The sequence below is a fragment of the Pseudorasbora parva genome, chromosome 13 (genome assembly GCF_024679245.1).
Source record: "Pseudorasbora parva isolate DD20220531a chromosome 13, ASM2467924v1, whole genome shotgun sequence".
NCBI lineage: Eukaryota > Metazoa > Chordata > Actinopteri > Cypriniformes > Gobionidae > Pseudorasbora > Pseudorasbora parva.
Window position 1 is genome coordinate 40,057,703 of NC_090184.1, and position 20,590 is coordinate 40,078,292.

The 20,590-nt window shown below is 37.4% G+C and overlaps 1 protein-coding gene across 4 annotated transcripts in view; it reads right to left on the minus strand.

Annotated features, from left to right (window-relative positions):
* fgd1 (FYVE, RhoGEF and PH domain containing 1) overlaps window positions 1-20,590 on the minus strand; it is a 62,577-nt gene that overhangs the window by 24,382 nt on the left and 17,605 nt on the right. For 2 of the 4 annotated variants that reach the window (XM_067414379.1, XM_067414378.1), the window contains exon 1: window positions 10,867-11,275. The exons of the other annotated variants lie outside the window; for them this stretch is intronic. In XM_067414379.1, coding sequence (XP_067270480.1) covers window positions 10,867-10,924 — 58 coding nt within the window. In that variant the 5' untranslated portion in view covers window positions 10,925-11,275. Of the gene's footprint in view, window positions 1-10,866; window positions 11,276-20,590 lie in introns of those variants that run through there. 4 annotated transcript variants of the gene reach the window in all.

Genomic DNA, 20,590 nt, shown 5'->3' on the forward strand with positions numbered 1-20,590 from the left:
TTAATGACAGTATTTTCATTTATGGGTGAACTAACCCTTTAACTATGATAAACCTGCTGAGTGGTTTCTAGGGTGTTGCTAGGTGGATTATTACTGATGCATGTCAAAAAAGTCTGGTTTCAAATCTGTATGATGTTATAAGGCATGGGAAACACTAGACGATTTTCAAATCTTAATTGATTTTAAAACTGCCAGACACCAAGTAATTAAGAACAGTTTTTAACATTATAACTGATTTTAACATTATAATCGAAACACACTTCACACACTAGATGATTCGGCCAGAACGCAAGGCCACAAATCCGATTTTAGTAACGATTTCACAGTGGCACAAGATCTCACAGAAACTCGAAAGACCAGGCGTGACTTAAGAAGAAAAACTAATATGGAAGATGATCGATGTTGTCAGCTGGCTCTTCTAGCGTACTTTATGTTTTGCAGCTAAAAACAAAAAAGGGAAAAAAGAATATTGGTAAAATCATGGCTGAGAAGACACTATAGTTTTCTTTATCAGTCCTCATCTTTCCTAACATATTTGTGGCTGCCATGTTTCAGCTATAAAAGCATGCAACATCCGGAGTCCTGCACGGGTCCATTTTTGGAGACCCGCCCCCGCCTGTACCCGCAAGGTTAAGCACCAGATCCGACCCGTGAAAAATCTAAATTAAATCCGCACCAGGCCCAGACCCGGTAATATCTGGCCCGTTACCCAACCCGTGCCTGCGATAAATAACACACGCCAAAATCATTCCAATTTAAAAAAAAATAATTATCTTGCACCTCTCTCAACATCACTACAGCGTTATATATGGGCTAATGAAACAGGCTGTGCCTTTAAAGACTCATTGTCAACAATTTTATATACTCCACTCACCAACTTTACTTTTACTTCATCCATTGCTAATCCTGCAACTGGGCTATAAGAGGCATCAACAAAAGTTACACCGTTGCAGTGGTGGTGACATGATGGGTCAAATGGCATATCATTGTTGCGTGTATGTGTAATGGTAATTAGGACATATAAATTGCAATACAGTATGTTCGGAGAGGAAGAAGGAGGCGGGAACCAGCGAACATTTAAAAGACTTTATCCAAACAAAACGAAAGTAACGCGGGCAGCCCCTCACGGACAAATGCCACACACACATAATAAATGTAAACACAACTCGACATCAAATCCAGGTCTGGTGATCTCTCGTCCTTTATTGGTGTCGCTTGTCCTTTGGGAGGACTTGAGACCAGTGTGGCTCGCACGTGACACTCATTCACAATCACGCATTATCATAATTATCCGCCCACAAATTGTATAAATGTCACAATCCACCCGTTTTAGCCAATTTTATGCGGGTACCCCTGTTGCAGGACTCCAGGACAGCCCATCAGATGATCAAGAGTCATACATCAAACATGTTGGGATAGGGAAGGCTCCGGCTCGATCGGGAGCAGTAAAACAATCGTAACAACACCATCTGTGATGCCAGTAACTTAGTTACTTAGTAACGCGTCACTCTAATCTGACTTTTTTCCGGTACAATAATCAATAATTAACAATAATCTAACGCGTTACTATTTTCAAACCAGTAATCAGATTAATGTAATTTATCTAAGTCACTGTGAGTTACTATTAGTAATTTTCCTTAGTAAAAAAAATATATATATATTGTTGCTTTCTTCTTGTGTCTTCGGGGAGAGTATTTTTTCAGGAAATATTTTTTAATTTCAACTTAAAATATCAGGAGATACATTGTTGACGTTACTGTTAAAAATGCACTTCCAATAAAGTGTTGGCAAAATCGGTTGTCATTTCTATGTTAAGGTAGCCTGGATGCCAGCCGAACTTAGCCCCACCCACAAATTTTTTAGGTCAGGCAGTTCGGTCTGGCATTGCTCCATAGAGGAGTAATTATCCCCGAAAAGAAACTGTTCAGACCAATGAAATCATCAGGGCGGGCTTTAGACGATGACGGACAGATGATCAACAGTAACGTAATCATGCACGTCATCAAAGGGGCTTGGATTATATTTTTTCGAATCCTAAACGGAGAGCTTGTTTGTATCTGCATTCACCTTCACACCTTGGGGGTTCTCCGGGGAAAAAATGGCATTTTGGGGGTAAAATGTGTGTTATTTTGGCAAGGTTGCTGCTAAAATTCGCACTCATGGGTCTATATATCACATAATAGTCGCTCCAACCCGCGGACATAGAAAACAACCCGCGGAAAAAACGCAGACTTGGCAACACAGTGCAGTTGAACTCTTATGACATTTGACAATGCGTCGCTTCGTTGCTCTGATTGGTTGTAGGTCTGTCCAATTGATGTCTTTCCTGGTTCGGTTGAAACACGCCTCATAATCACAGCCCAATGGAGCAGTTTCAGACTCATATTCTGACTAGAATTGAGTATGACCACGTCAGACTAATGTGGTGGCAGGGGTGTTGTCGGAAACTGCTGAATGTTACTAATAAAGTAACTTTTAATCTTACTTAGTTACTTTTAAAATCAAGTAATCTGTAATATAACTAAATTACTTTTTAAAGGAGTAATCAGTAATCAGATTAACTGGTAAAAAAGTAACTGTGGCAAAACTGAACCACACAACTGAGGAAAAATTTTTGGACAAAAAGTCGGCCACAGCTTCCGATCATTGAGGGGTGCAAATCGTGTCCAAAATCTTCACGTTTTCAGCTGTTTTATCATCTACCAGTGGACATTTTTGTACATAATTGAACATTTATATGCTTAGAAAAGCAATAGCACACCTCTCCTCAGCAAAACACGCAAGGTATCATTCAAATGCCAAAGTGTAATACTCAGCTTCATGGTTTTGTTCAAATGCATAACTCTACATATGAGCAATAGTAATGCCACTATAAATAATATAATAATATAAGGCAAGTCATTCCCCAAAGAACATTTAAAAATGGAATTTTATAGAGATAGTACGCAGAAACCCACTCATAAATTTCTATTCAACAAGAATCTAACTAGATTTTCACAAGGTCTCAGGTCCATAGCAGACAGAGAAAAAAAATCTTTCCATTTACAGGCACAAAGGCTAAATAGAATTAGGCACAAAGTCATTGAGACATCTATAAACATCTAAACATAAATTCCTCCTGTACAGTCAAAAGCATGCATTTTAATGAATCCTAGCAATTCATGCTCATATACAAACTGAATGTCATCAAAAATAAAGCTCCGCTGAAATACGCTTCAAACAGGCGTCTTCTCTTTTGAGAAGTTTACTTCTGACTGACTGATATTTTCATGCTCCATTTCTCCTGAAGGCATAAAGTGCAGACAGGGGGCTTTTAGGGCCATGAGGATAAAGCAGAGACAGACAGACAGACAGACATACTACTGGAGTAAAAATATGCTGTTCTGCTCTTCAATTCAGAGACTTAGGATTACTCCATGAAATGCTTAGGCTGCAGTTTGTCAAAGGAATAATTCACCAACAATTCTGTCTTCACCCTCATGTTATTCCTAATCCATATGAAAAATAAATGTTAAGATGTTTAGGACTTTTTAGTCATTTTTGGAGCTTGTTGACAGGATGCTGTCAAAATATGCTTTCAATGAAGCAGCTTGGAGCTTCTTCAAAAATATATTTTGATTTGCACAAAAGAAACTAGGAGTGGAAGAAAAAACTATTCTCTGGTGCGTCGCGATTCTGTCTTTAAAGATTCTTATTTGACTCTGTTTATTGCTTGAAATGTGTTTCTTTGTTCCTCTTTATTACTTTATATTGTATGGTATGTTTTCATGCTATAAGTAATTATAATTATATAATAAAAATGCACAAATAAACTTGATGTTCAAACTAGGGAATATCATTTTTAATGATATTATTGTTAACCATATTATTGTTAACCAAAACTATTAAAAAAATTCTGTTAATTAAAATAAAGCTGAAATAAAATTAAATATAAATATTAGGTGAAAATGAGAAATATTGCCTTAGCAATAAACTGTTGAAGCACTAAAGATATTAACTCGAAATAAGTAAAAAACTAAAACTGAAATAAATTAAACCTTAGTAGCAATATTTTCAAAACAATTAAAATAAAAAAATAAAATTAAACTGAAATTAACATGGAAATATTAAAATAAAAGCTTATTCAAAATATGAATAAAACTAAAATAACGCTGAAGTCAATAAAATCATTGATGAGCAAGAACTTTTTTTTTTTTATTAGAATCGTTTTTTATAATCGGATCATGATTCCCAGAATCGGATCAGATCATCCGGTGCCTAAAGTATCCCACCTCTAAAGAAACAAAGTCACATGTCTGAGAGTGAGATAAACATGAGAGTGAATAAATGGTGACAGAATTTCCATTTTTTGGTGAAGTATCTCTTTAAGAAACTCAAATGGGAAGCTCCTGTGACGGAGGTCTGTAAGCATAATCTGAATTACCCTTGATTCAATAAAACATCTGCCTCACCAGCCTCCCTAACAAATCCCACTTTGAAGACATTCAGAGCCAGATTGATCCTATTGACTGCAGCCATTTGCATTTCAATAACAAGACCCGTGGGTTTGGAGCAACTTGAAAGATTTCCAATCAAAAATCAAAGTCCCCAGTAAATGTAAACAACTATTTAGCAATATGTTAATGAGCAGTTAATTAGTCTAGATTGGCGTTACAATCACAGCTAGACCTGAAAGAAAGTGCCAATATGGCTAAAACCAAAGGGAAACTTTCTAATGTCAAAGTCTGAGTGTGAAATCAGGACACAGAGTGCAAACAGGATGAACTTGCACCTGCACTGTAAGGAAGTGACCGTTACAGATATTCACACATTAGGACGAAGGTCAGATTCTTCTTCTTAATGGTACCAAGAGGCCCATAAAAAACGAGCTCTGGTACGGTGGAGATATTGCAGTCTAGGCACTGAGGCACAGCGGACTCGCATTTGACAACCTCAGCAGAAATCTCCACCCCGTGGGTCTGATCTCAGGATGTCAGTTACACCTTCACAATTCAGATTAATGTCTACACCACAAAAAACACAGAAATACTCTTATTTGAATGATGATACACTTTCCAGCTTGACAGACACATATTCACTGGCTTTTCACACTGGTGAAAGAAACAGTAAATTCAAACCATGTGGCTTCCTTCTCACTCATTCAGTAAGATTTTTTTCAATATTATTTTGAAAGACATTTTACTCAGAAAGGATGCATTACATTAAAGACAGCAAAGACTTTTACATGGTTACAAAATATTTGTAATTCTATAAACTTACACTGTAAACCTGAATTAACTGGCAAAACTAACGGAGGCAATCAGTTGCCTTTTTATTTTGTAATCATTCGTTTAACTTAAAAATATCTTACAATAATCTCACATTTTTAGTAGAGGAAACTTGCTTTAAACTAACTATTTCAATAAATGCCACCTTGCTAATTGGTAAAACCACGCTTTAGTAGCGTTAGCATGGCACTTGGTGAATGAGAAAAGCAATATACTATATTTTAAATTTGATTTTAAATTTGAGCATGAGCTCAAAATAAGCTTATGCTCTAACTTGTCACCATGATCCTAACCCTAAAACCCAACATAACAGAAACTCTTCTAAACTAGCACAACAAAATATTAAACACTACTAAATCTCCCACTTATGTTAATCTTATGTTAACACACACACACACACACACACACACACACACACACACACACACACACACACACACACACACACACACACACAAACAAAATTTTGCCTTTTACTGTCCCTTTTGAATGTCATGGGAAAGCTTGCTGGGAAATCCCAGCCCAGAAACAAGTTAATAAAACTCAAAACAATGAAACAATTCCGATTACTTAAAGGGATAGTTCATCCAAAAATGAAAATTTGATGTTTATCCCCAGGACATCCAAGATGTAGGTGTGTTTGTTACTTCAGTAGAACACAAATGAAGATTTTTAACAACCGTTGCTCGTATAATGTAGGGATGGCGAAATCTAAACATTTTCCTGACCGACCACCGAAGTACAAACAGGCGAGATATGAAAAATTGAGTGTGATGGATTTGTTCACTTCACACAAAAAGATTTTGGAATGAGAAGGCCAACTGTAGTAGCTTTTAGTCCACTGTCTATAATAGCCTAATTTAGAGATCACTTTTTTTTTTTGCCGACAACCGACAACTTTGATCGGTTAACGTTGATACGGTCAACCATCGGTCAAACGGTCATCGGTTAACATCCCTAGTATAATGCCCGTCAATGGGATGTTTTGCAATGAGAGTCACTGAGAATAAAAAACACAGACATACGAATCCATATTAAACACAGCGGCTCATCGCGATACATTGATGTCTTAAGACAAGAAACGATTGGTTTGTGTCAGAAACCGAACAGTATTTATAAAAAAAAATGTACCTCAAATACAACACTATGTACAAGCGGTGCGACCGCGCCATCACTTCCCTCAAGTAAGGTAAAATGTTCAAGATACAGCGTATCTCAATGGGATACAAGCGGCAGAAGTGATCTCTTGCGCGTATCTCTAAGCCATATTATGTCATTTGACCTCACTTGCAGGCAGTTATGGCGCAGAAACGGCTGATGTACAGTGTTATGAGGTAACGTTTTTTTATAAATACTGCTCAGTTTCTGCCGATCGTTTTGTGTCTTAGGACATCAATGGGTTGCCACGAGCCACAGGATTTAAAATGGATTCGTATGTTTATGTGTTTTTTACTCTCAAAGAAAACCCCCCATTGACGTGCCTTATACGAGTAACGGTTGGAGTTAAAAATCTTAATTTGTGTTCTACTGAAGAAACAAACACACCTACATCTTGGATGCCCTGAGGGAAAGCAGATAAATAGATTTTTATTTATTTTATTTTTTTGGGTGAACTATCACTTTAAAATTTGTCCGTTTTAAAAATTCAAAATAAACAGAAAGTTCTAAATACTCATAAAAGTTCATTTGTTTGAACTAATGTGTTTAATTTGAGTTAGCTCTACTCAAATCAATTAATTATTTTGAGCATTAGGGTTTACAGTGGATCCACAATATATTGGCCACCATATCGATATCGCTCCTTATATGTTAATTTTTATTGTTATAGTTATCTGACCAATAAAAAAATGTGTCCGATATATTAAAGCCGATAAATAATGGATTATGTTCTTCAGATGAAGCACTTTAGATGAACACTGTTCACCATGATGGTTTTGAATTGCTTGAAATGATTAGAATCACTTCAAAAAAAGAAAATACAGTTAAGTGCAACATGTGCAGCGCAAGACAAGTCTGTCATATAGGCTACATAAAATTATAATGAGAACATTATAATTGTGTGCTTGGGACATGGCTTTTAATGGTGAGACTTTTGTTTTTGTAATCAGGCTCTTAAAAATTATATACAAATTTGGATTCAGATTTATCTGCCAATATATTGGTTATCAGCTTTCAAATATAAAGAATTATTGGTATTGGCCAAAATTGTCATATCATATAATGCTGAAAATGTATCACAGTTTCCACAAAAATATTAAGCAGCACAACTGTTTTCAACATTGATAATAATAATAATAATAATAATAATAATAATAATAATAATAATAATAATAAATGTTTCTTGAGTAGCAAATCAGCATGTTAGAATTATTTCTGAAGGATCATGTGACTCTGAAGACTGGAGTAATGATGCTGAAATGTCAGCTTTGCCTTCATATAATAATGTATACACAATATCACTGTTTTTACTGTATTTAAAAATGTTACAGACCCCAAAACTTTGAAAGATATAAATGATAACATCAAAAATACTGGGTGAAATAGTAAAATGAATCTATATCTTTCAGTATTTAATGAATAACATTTATAAATCAACATTTCTCTTCACTTTAATTACTCAACGATTTGTCCAAAAGAAGAAGGAAAAGGAATATTCAAGAACATTTGACAAGAAAATACTACCACAGTCTTTCTACTTTGAAAATGTATGCTTAATTTAATGTGTGTTCTTTGTAAGAGTGAAAGTAAAGTCTAAACCAACTGTTTTTTCAGGCAGCAATCATGTGGCCTACCTTAGACTTAGCATCAGGCGATGCCTTAAAATGCTGCCTATGTTTTGGAACAAAAGATAAAATAGGATGATTGTGGTTAGAGATGTGTCGGTCTGTTGGGTGATGGGCTTCCTCATGTTACAACATGACCCGTCAGAATCCCTGCCTGCCAGTCAACTCAAGATCAATAAGACATTTAGATCCACATCACTTTGCTGATCTATCTATCTTACGTGAGTTTCCATGAATATTTCATGAACTCTGGTATGGAATGGAAACAGGCTCCTCTAGATTTTATACCTGCTCTTCTCAACATGCAGGGAATAAAAAGCATAACAGCAAACATCAGGCCGCCAAAGCTATGAAAAAAAGCAGTGAAAACAAACTTTCTCTTTGATAAATATCTATTCCACCGCGAGCCGAGGGACATGTTGAAACAGCAGGACTATTTTTATCGTGATCAGGAGCTTGTGCACTGACAGGACAGTCAACACGCCACCGCTATACACAAGCTGAGCAAAGATTTGCTCTCATCTCAACACAGCTAAAACGCACACACAGATGACACTGCATAACAATGCACAGCCTGTGAAGTGGAAAAACAAGTCTTTATTACAGCACCCGAAAGGCTTTCCAAAAATCTGCAGGAAAACATTACTGGAATCTTTGGAAGGTTTAAGAATAATACTGCAATCAATCAGAACTACAGATGCTTTAATACTCGTAATATTACTGGAGGTGGTCAATAATGTAGATTAAACCAGGTGTCGGCATCTGTGTCTCCGTTAATGGGTCAGACATCAGCAAAACACCATCGCACACATCTGTCCATCATTCTCCTACACTACCGGTCACAAGATTTGAATAATTAAGCTTTTTTTATGTTTTAGAAACAAAGTGAAGTCTCTTCTGCTCACCAAGGCTGCATTTAATTGATCAAAAATACAGTAAAACAGTAATATTGTTCAATATTGTTGCAATATAAATACATTTTTAATTTTAATATATTTAAAAATTATATTCCTGTGATGACAAAGCTGATTTTTTTTTGTCACATGATCCTTCAGAAATCATTCTAATATGCTGATTACGGAGATGTCTAAAAGCCACTCCCCCTTTTAAAAATAGCCAATGACGTTTCGTTTATATCACAGCTCGGCCACGGCCTTTGAGTTCAGTAAAGCTTCATATCGCTTTAAAAAAGCATTCTGTGCAGAGTTCATATAGGTCCGATAGTTTTTGTGGTCTGCGTCGTCTGGCACATATGATCCGCTCTGTGCTATAATGTCTCTGTGTGCGTGCTGCAACGGTTCGCATGACACTAACATGATACCAGACTTTATTCACCCCAACGGAAAGCACCAATGTGGTTCACTATGTGCAATTCACCATATAGAAAATATAATTGTCTGAACAAGTGACTGATTTCAGCTGCAGCTTCAGCGTTTGTTTATAATAAATAGGGTGCGGGACTTTTTAGATTCTAGAGAGCATTTGATTGGACAGAAAATCTGATGAGAAGCTGAAGTGCAGAGAGAATCATTGATCCATATTGAAGGAAGTGAGAGATGCAAGAGAGAGTTTTGAACGCTACATCTTCTTCTAAATGTGATTTTTTATTTTATTGTTTTGGATCGTACTAGCTTATAAACAAGGCTAATTAATAAATAAATGCAGCCTTTGTGAGCATAAGGGGCTTAAGAGCATAAGAAAATCATAATTCCAAACTTTTGTATATAAATCTAAACAAATCCACATAAATCAATGCACTACATGAAGAAGGTGAGTACAACGCCAATGCATATAAGTAAGTTAACAGTGTTTTTAGGGGGATTGCTTGTGATGCATAAAGTTGGATGCTTTTCGGAAGAATGTAGTTCATTCATTTCCGAAATGCAGCAGTCTAAAAGGAACGCATTGCTGAAACGGATACTGTAGTCAGGCACACCCACTCTGTCTGTGGTACACTGACAGCAAAAAGGCATTGTTTTGAAGTAGCAGTCCCTCTTGACTTTTAAAATAACAGACTGTCAGCTCATCAGACACGGAATGATGAAACCAACATTGCATTTCACATAGCCAAACCCTGACAACAACATGAAAACACAAATAAACACCTACAGCTCGCATTCCCAATTGATGACAGGTGTATGCTGTCTTTGCATCATCAAATAACCTTCAAAAGGCATGCACACTGCAAGCGCAGGGGCCGGCGACAGCAGTAGTAGACCCCTGTAGACTCAACTGCACACACACACACACACACACACACACACACGTCTACATGTCAGGCTGCACTGCATGTCTCCCTGCAACCGTGTGCAGCAGGCAGTGATGCACCAGCCTGCAAAATAGGTGAAGCACAGGCAGCACAGCACAGACAATTCAAAATGTGCATGTTGGTGTGATTTATCTTCTGCACTGTGCATATCTATCATATGTATGTCATTAATTTAACCCTATTGCATGCAAGCCCATCCCCCTCCACCTAACAGAAAAAAATCTGAATAAAAGGCATTAAAATTTAATCAGAACCCAAAATACACATCTTATGACAATGCATGCTAAAAATAATCCAATGTCAATGCAAATTATTAATGAAAAGACGGCAGATGGTGAATACACCCACTTTACATACTGACACACTGAACTATTGGACATGCACGTATGATATTCCGGCCATTATGGTGTATATGATGTTGCAGATACATTCAGTGAGCAAACATACAACATTGCATTTTTCCATACTATTAATACGATTCGTTTTTAAACCCCCAATTACGCCTAATATGTCGAAATAGGATATGAGAAGCAAAAAAGGTTCTTACCCCGAAGCACACTGGTTTTATCCATGTACATCGCGCAGCAAAATACGAAACCAGTCATTAAAATACAGAACGGGGAGACAAAATCCCCCCCAATCACTCAAGGACGAAATAAAAATCAAATGTATAGGATTAACGCCAGATAAAACGCAATTCCGGTTGCTCCTACAGTCCACCGGCGAACGATTTAAGGCGCGAGGAGGATCTGCGCTCTCACGCGCATCTTTAGCGCCTCAAAACCAACGCGCGTTTACTACACAACCCCACCGTAAAATACAAGTTAATGACACCAAAACGACACCCAAACGAATATTTTAGAGGTTTTTGCAGCGGTGGCCATGATGACACCGAAAATGCGGATATAATAAGGGAATCAAATGCACCCTCGCGCCCCCCACCCCTCGCCGACTGCCCTGACACACACACAGACAGCAGCAGCAGGACCGGGTCCCTCCTCCCTCACCATCATCTTTACCATCCTCAGCTCTGTTTCCTTGACAACAGTTTAGAGGGTTTAATTTGGATTGTGTATATATTGTGATACATCTAATGTTATCATTCAAAGCAAAACTTCTACAATTATCGTTTCATTTGTGTCCGTATTTGCTCTAGCCTATTCTAAATTCTTCCTAATGCAAACTTATACAAAAAAGTGCCTTGGCAATACTAAGGTATTTTGATACTGTATACCATATTATATTTGCATCATGTCTATTCCTTTGACAAATTATTTTACCCACAGTTCATTCAAGGCACACAGTTTAATGTATATTAGAGTGCATACTGTATACAAGAAATGCATTCATGAGCATTTGCTGGGAATCAACTAATGACCTTGGAGTTGGCATAGTGTCATACAATGATATATCGTATAGTAATAATATGGTACTTTGGTATAAACCACAGTAGGCTTACTAAGATGTACTACTACAAGGTAAAAAAAAATATATAGTAATACCATGGCATGTCAATAAAAGTAATTATAATGAAATATATAAAACAAGAAACAAAACACATGGACGTACTATGGTACTTTTCGCAAGTACATGCTTTACTATTTAAGCCGCACACTTACAAATAAATAAAAGTACAAAAATATACATTATAGAATATATATATACACACACACACACACACACACACACACACACTCACCTAAAAGATTATTAGGAACGTTCAATTTCTAATTAATCTAATCAACCAATCACATGGCAGTTGCTTCAATGCATTTAGGGGTGTGGTCCTGGTCCAATCAATCTCCTGAACTCCAAACGGAATGTCAGAATGGGAAAGAAAGGTGATTTAAGTCATTTTGAGCGTGGCATGGTTGTTGATGCCAGACAGACTGGTCTGAGTATTTCACAATCTGCTCAGTTACTGGGATTTTCTCACACAACCATTTCTAGGGTTTACAAAGAAAGGTGTGAAAAAGGAAAAACATCCAGTATGCGGCAGTCCTGTGGGCGAAAATGCCTTGTTAATGCTGGAGGTCAGAGGAGAATGGGCCGACAGCTTCTATCAAGCTGATAGAAGAGCAACTTTGACTGGAATAACCACTCATCACAACCGAGGTATGCAGCAAAGCATTTGTGAAGCCACAACACGCACAACCTTGGGCTACATCAGCAGAGGACCCCACCTGGTACCACTAATCGCCACTACAAATAGGTAAAAAGAGGCTACAACTTACTTTTGGCTCACCAAAATTGGACAGTTGAAGACTGGAAAAATGTTGCCTGGTCTGATGAGTCTCGATTTCTGTTGAGTCATTCAGATGGTAGAGTCAGAATTTGGCGTAAACAGAATGAGAACATGGATCCATCATGCCTTGTTACCACTGTGCAGGCTGGTGGTGGTGGTGTAATGGTGTGGGGGATGTTTTCTTGGCACACTTTAGGCCCCTTAGTGCCAGTTAGGCATCGTTTAAATGCCACGGCCTACCTGAGCATTGTTTCTGACCATGTCCATCCCTTTATGACCACCATGTACCCATCCTCTGATGGCTACTTCCAGCAGGATAATGCACCATGTCATAAAGCTCGAATCATTTCAAATTGGTTTCTTGAACATGACAATGAGTTGACTGTACTAAAATGGCCCCCACAGTCACCAGATCTCAGCCCAATAGAGCATCTTTGGGATGTGGTGGAACGGGAGCTTCGTGCCCTGGATGTGCATCCCACAAATCTCCATCAACTGCAAGATGCTATCCTATCAATATGGGCCAACATTTCTAAAGAATGCTTTCAGCACCTTGTTGAATTAATGCCACGTAGAATTAAGACAGTTCTGAAGGTGAAAGGGGGTCAAACACAGTATTAGTATGGTGTCCCTGATAATCCTTTCACTCTTTGTTATATTTGTTGTTTGTTATATTGCAGCCATTTTCTAAAGTTCCTTTTGTTCTCATTAATGTACACACAGCACCCCATATTGACTGAAAAACACAGAATTGTAATATTTTTTGCCGATTTATTAAAAAAGAAAAACTGAAATATCACATGGTCCTAAGTATTCAGACCCTTTGCTGTGACAGTCATATATTTAACTCAGGTACTGTCCATTTCTTCTGATCATCCTTGAGCTGGCTCTACACCTTCATTTGAGTCCAGCTATGTTTGATTTTACTGATTGGACTTGATTAGGAAAGCCACACACCTGTCTATATAAGACCTTACAGCTCACAGTGCATGTCAGAGCAAATGAGAATCATGAGGTCAAAGGAACTGCCTGAAGAGCTCAGAGACAGAATTGTGGTAAGGCACAGATCTGGCCAAGGTTACAAAAAAAAATCTGCTGCACTAAAGAGCTCCTAAGGGCACAGTGGCCTCCATAATTCTTAAATGGAAGACATTTGGGACGACCCGAACCCTTTCGGGAGCTGGCTGTCCGGCCAAACTGAGCTATCGGGGCAGAAGATCCTTGGTGAGAGAGGTAAAGAAGAACCCAAAGATCACTGCGGCTGAGCGCTTTCTTTTTTTATAGAAAGCCAACCATCACTGCAGCCAGTCAAGGCTTTATGGCAGAGTGGCCCGATGGAAGCCTCTCCTCAGTGCAAGACACATGAAAGTTTGCTGAACACCTGAAGGACTGCAAGATGGTGAGAAATAAGATTCTCTGGTCTGATGAGACCAAGATAGAACTTTTTGGCCTTAATTTTAAGCGGTATGTGTGCGGTATGTTAAAATTAATTTTAAGCGGTACAGTCCCAACAGTGAAGCATGGTGGTGGCAGCATCATGCTGTGGGGGTGAGGTGTCAGCTTAAGGGTCAGGATGACTGGTTGTAATCGAGGAAAAGATGAATACGGCCAAGTACAGAGATATCCTGGAAGAAAACCTTCTCCAGAGTGCTCAAGACCTCAGACTGGGTTGAAGGTTCACCTTCCAACAAGACAATGACCCTAAGCACACAGCTAAAATAACGAAGGAGTGGTTTCACAACAATTCTGTGACTGTTCTTGAATGGCCCAGCCAGAGCCCTGACTTAAACTCAATTGAGCATCTCTGGAGAGACCTGAAAATGGCCGTCCACCAACGTTTACCATACAACCTGACAGAACTGGAGAGGATCTCACAAGGAGGAATGGCAGAGGAACCCCAAAATCCAGGTTTGAAAAACTTGTTGCATCTTTACCAAAAAGATTCATGGCTGTATTAGATCAAAAGGGTGCTTCTACTCAATACTGAGCAAATGTGATATTTAAAAAAAATTACTTTCCGTACCCACTGTATATGTGTGTATACATGTTTATGTGATAAATTGAACTGTTACATTTGAAGTACTCAACTAAAAAGGTTTGGACAGATCGAGGGCCTGTGACTCATGGAATAACCATCTTATAATTAAACCGCATGCGTGATGGTGGTGTGTAATTAGGTTCTCTTAAAAATAGGCATCACAAATGATCATGCACGTGACCCTGTCTGTCATCATCTACATCTACTGACTTTAACCAGAGACTGTATGAGGGGATGAGGGGGAGGAGACAAGCCAGCCATAGGAAAATGAATAAAAGAAAACATGACAGTTAATGGGAGTTGAAAGAAAGGAAGTCCTTTCAGTCTAAAGAGCCAGTCCCAGCCTAGAAAAAAAATCAGGTTTTAATGTGATTTAAAGCTACATTTATGATTTAAAGCTACATTTATGATTTAAAGCTACATTTATGATTTGAAGCAAAATTTATGATTCTTTTTACTACTTTTGTCAAGATTTTATTGCTGATTTGAAATGTAAAAAAAGAGTACAGGAGATTTTAGTCTTTCACCATACAAGTAGAAATTAGCTTAATACTGACATGAACAACATTTCTAAGACATGAAATAGAAATATGAAAATACAGAGCAATTTTGGGGGTAGAAAAAATATAAATCAGCCAATTTTTTTCAAATTTTGATGTGAAACCTAAGCTTAAACTATACTTGAATGACTTATTTCCCCACATCAATCTACACTCCATACTCCACAATGACAAAGCAAAAAGCTTATTTTAAAGGAAAATTTTAAATAAGGACATCGCACAAGTATTTGTATCCTTAACCCGTTACTTAGCTGAAGCACCTTTACAGCCTCAAGTCTGTTTAGGTATACTGCAACATGCTTTTTCTGCTATGCTTCTTCTCAGATCCTCTCAGGGCTCTGTCAGGTTGGATTGGAAATATCGGTGGACAGAAATTCAGGTTTCTCCAGAAATGGGTTCAAGCCTGGGCTCTGGCTGGGCCATTAAGGACATTTACAGAGTTGTTCATAAGCCACTCTTGCATTGTCTTAGCTGTGTGCTTGGGGTCATTGGAAGGTGAACTTTCTCTCCAGTCCAAGATTCTGAATGCTCCAGACTAGGTTTTCATCAAGGATATCTCTATATTTAAGGCTATGACGAGTCCACCAGTCCCTGACATTGAAAAACACCCCACAGCGTGATTCTGCTATTAATGGGATGATATTATGCAGGTGATGAGCAATGCCTTGTTTCCTCCATACATGATTCTTGGAGCTGAGGTTCATCAGACCAGAGAATCTGGGTTCTCAAGTGTCTTGTGTCATTGAGGAGAGGCTTGAGTCTGGCCACTACTCCATAAAGGCCAGATAAGTGGTGTGTATACACACATGCACACACGCAAGCACAGACACACAGACACAGACAGACAGACAGACAGACACACACACACACACACACACACACACACTTTCTTATACCTTTACTATATTTTAATTTAAAGGGGTGGTAAAACACATTCTTTCAAAGGCTTGATTGTGTCTGTGGGGTGCACTGTAACGCGCTCATGCTTCGTTTTAAAAACAATAGCATTATTTTTCATACATTTGACCTTTATTCTACACTGCTGTCTCTCTTTGTAAACGCGTTCTGATGGTTTCCTGGTTCTATGAAGCTAGTCCCTCAAAAAAACGCAATGGGCTCTGATTTGTTGCCTGCCCAGCTGTGTTGTGATTGGCTAACCGCCTAGGGTACTCAAGCCTACTCTTCTCCGCAGCAATAAAAAAATGGCCTCGTCCCCCTTATTTAATATTCTCGAAGGAGGGGTTTATGTAAATATTGTACCTGCTGATGTCAGCGACTCTGGAGGAAAAGGCTGTAGTCCTTAGAAAGTGATTTCTTTCAAAGCAAATATCTCCCTTTGCTTTAAACTTTGAGCATTGTAATTTTGCAGATATTGCTTATGCTCAAACAGCAAGATTACACACTAGCTAAAGTTAAAAGAGTGAAATTTTACCACCCCTTTAAACTAATAATAATATGCATTTTTCTCATATTATATGAATTATCTCATATTAATGCTCATAATAAGCATTTGTTTCTCTTTTTAAAATAAATATATATAGACAAATGCTGCATAATTTAGAGGTGAATATTATCTAGTAAAAATGTTAAATTTTGTTGACTGTTAAAGTCACACTTTAACCTGTATGCATTTCATCGCATTAGATACAAAAATATGGTTATGTTTATATGAATATATCTATGTAATATTTGTGAATATACAATAAAAATGAATAAATAAATAAAAAAGCAAAAAATCTAAGTACACAAGAAGGCCTATATAAGGAAAGTTGTGGGTTTCTGAAATCTTTGACGGCAGACCTCCAGTAATGTAAATAAGCACAGTGACTTAGCAAATGCTTCTGGTGTCGACATCAACCACTGCAAAATCATCCATCCAGATGGGTTTCAATCCGGATTAACATCCAGTTCAGGACATCGAGTAGAGGCTGAGAGCACAATAATGAAGCCTGACACAGAATATAAAAGTGTGTCACACCAATTTCTCTGACATTAGGTAAAGAAGCTAGCCGGCTGATCTCTGAGGTCACACAATTTACACACAGCTTCCCTCCAGACAAGACACTTTATGCTATAGCGTGCCTCTAGGCTGATTTGTGATGGGTGCATTTCCCTGTTGGTAAAGGTCTGAATAATCCTCTCGCACAGAGAATGACTTGAGATTACGTGGTACAGGGTTTGCCCTTTCTCTCACTCTCTCTGTTTCATTTTCCTCACTCATGCTGGGTCGACAGTGCTGTTGCTCTTTCAGACCCTGGCACAGGTCGTAGGCTTTAAATGGAGAGATTTACCCCCCTGATTTCCCTAGAGAGAAGGCCATCTGCCTACTGTCACCCGGCCCATTATTATGACTTCTACACAATGCGCATGCTCACTGATGTCATCACAAGTCTAAATGCCACTGGCCAATGACTCACGTGCACTAAAAAACAGCATGCATGTTTAGTTTATTAAAAGCAATCATCTGCAATAAAATATAAAACTAGATTTAAATTTTCTAGAAAAACAAATTAAAATAAATAAATAAATGTGAGAGGCTGAAAAAATAAATAAAATAATAAATAAATAAATAAAATATACACATAAAAAAAACTAAGAACATAAAAATAAAATAAAACTGAATGAAAAATAAGTTGCATAATTTGAGATATGATTTACATATGTAGGACAATTTACACTAAACTAGATTTTATATTTTTTGAAAATAAATAAAAACAATTTAATTTTTTCTTGGCAGAATTATTATTATTATTATTTTATAAACATCTAAGTAGATAAACATTAAAAGCACACTAGACAAGTCACATAATTTCAGGAATGATTCATGTATGTAGCAGAAACACATTAGGACGAGTTACCAGACAATGTTTAATATGGGGCTTGTCTAAATCGCTAATCTTACTCATGAGCAATAATAATAATAGTGATGCTTGCCTTAGAAAACAGCACTAATAATAGCACAATAGCACTGTGACTATGTGACTGAGTGAGCCATTTTTAAATTCCCAGTCTTAAATTATTAAAATCTGTATTCATCCTCTTGTGTTTATCTCAAGGCCATAATGAGCCCAAAAACAGGGCGAATATAAGAATCTTAGTAGAACAGTTCATTGTTTGTTTTTGTTAGTAACAGGAGGGATGAACTAAGGGTCAATGGTGTTGACCTTCACTCCTTGCATTCATTGCACTTTTATTGGCCTCTAGACTAACACACACATCACTTTATTGTAATTAACACACCACACACATGGGGCTCGTGCAGAATGAATTTCAAGTACTATACATTTCATTGTACTCACACATAGTAAATTTATTTTCAATTATTTGTGAGAATTGCTAGCCATTTAAGTGAAAACTGATGTTTAAATCCATTTCTTTCAGTGTACAAAATATTTATATTTCAAATAAATCATTTTTTTTTTTACTTTCTAGTCAAAGAATCCTGAAAACGAATTATTAAGCAGCACAACTGTTTTGAAAATTGATGATAATAATATTAGAATGATTTCTGAAGCTTTATGTGACACTGAAGACTGGAGAAATTATGCTGAAAACTCAACTTTGATCGCAGGAATAAATTACATTTTAAAATAAAAAAATAGAACCATTCTATTAAATTGCAAAAATATTTAACAATATTATTTTTTAGTATTTCTGATCAAATACATGCAGCCTTGGTGAACATAAAATAATTTTTTTTAAAGGCATCTTATCAAACTTTTGAACGCATTGTTGTCACATGGTCAAATGATTTTTTTGTTTAATTATTTAGCATTTTTTAATCAAATTTTCTCTAAATTCGCCTGATAAGGTTTCTATTTCAAGTATCACACTAGTAATTGAAAATCAAATAAAGTGCTAATATAAAAGGCCCTTCAGATGCACAAAATAGTAAGAGTAGTGCAACATGCCATTCTGAACACAGCCACAGTGAAGGACAGGAAGTGGATCAGTGGATTATGCTCGGCTGTTGTTGTACAGGAGGGTCTAGTGTCTGTAATGGAGCTGGTGTGAATGCTGTACTGTAGGGCCGAACGAGGCCTTGAGAGTCTCAGCTGTTTGCTTGCTGACATGTCGAACTCACTCCCAGAGGGCTGGATTTGTTACGCCCCCTTCACCAGATGTCTAACAACACTCTCAGATAGAGGGGGCTGGTCGTCTGCTCACTTGTGAGAACGCATGATTCTTAAAACATGATTAATAATATCCGGTCAGTTTTAAAACAAGCCTCCGCTGACTTTCAAGTGACTGTGAATATAATAAGAAAAACTGAGACTCAGTTTTGAGCATCCTACTAACCAGAATTATGTTATCAAAGTAGGTAAACCAGGGTTAGATAAGCGGATTCCTGATAAACTTCAAAAGGACAAGCGAAAGATTTTATCAGTTTCCTCTAATAATGGTTTCTTTGTTGTAAACATCTTAAGATAACGGAGATTACACTACACCTCTGCACTAGTCTTCCCTAAGCCAAACCTGCTCAAAGCATCTCTCTCGGGAATTGAACCAGGTTGCCGATATTCAAGAAAGACCTTCAGAATAGTGCATGAGGAGTAAAAGATTTATGATGCCATTGATTTTTACTGCGAGTAGCTTCGCTTATCTCTAGCAAAGAAAATCCATCTTGCTTCGCTTCCAAGTGTCCCAGGCTTCTATTTCAATTCTGATACTATTGTATGTAAAGATGGGTGCTTCTCTTAGAGGTCAGGAATGCAATGCTTTGTTCAGTTAAGACTGGGCTGGAATGTGGGTTCAGTGATCTTTGACTTTGGTATTTGAGTCCGAGTCTTATAATGGAAGTTTTAGAGTCGGGGAGCCTAAAGAGCTGAATGTTTTGCACTACCGTTTGAAAGTTTGGGGTCAGACACCAAGTGTGCATTAACATATCAGAATTTCAGCTTTGAAGGTTTCCTCAGCATTTGTATACACAGTTATCTGAACAGTAACGATCGCAACGGTATTACCATATCAATTCAGAGTCCTCTTCCTATTTTTTTGAAAAATGCCTGTCCCCCATTCCCTCCAGGTTTACGCCATTCTGCGATCACAGAATTCAACGCAAAATCGGAAACGGGAAACGGGTTGACGCACCGTGTTACGCCATCACAGCGCACATTCAGCCAAAGTTCTTTACTTCTGAACTTTATAGGTATTTTCTTTTGCTCTTTTAATCTGTTTGAAACATTTGTTTATTTTATACATTTAGTGTAATCTTCAAAAGTAGGCTACTAATTATGTTTAAAACTCTTTTTATGTTATAAAAAAAAACTAACTTATCAACCCTATAAAGTCTGATAAATGTAATAATGGTCAGAAAATCACATTAAAAAGTATATATATAAATATATATACACGTTTGCATGTTTTATATTTTCTCATATGTTTACTACATCAGGCTTTTATGGCCCATAGTAGGCATATCATATAC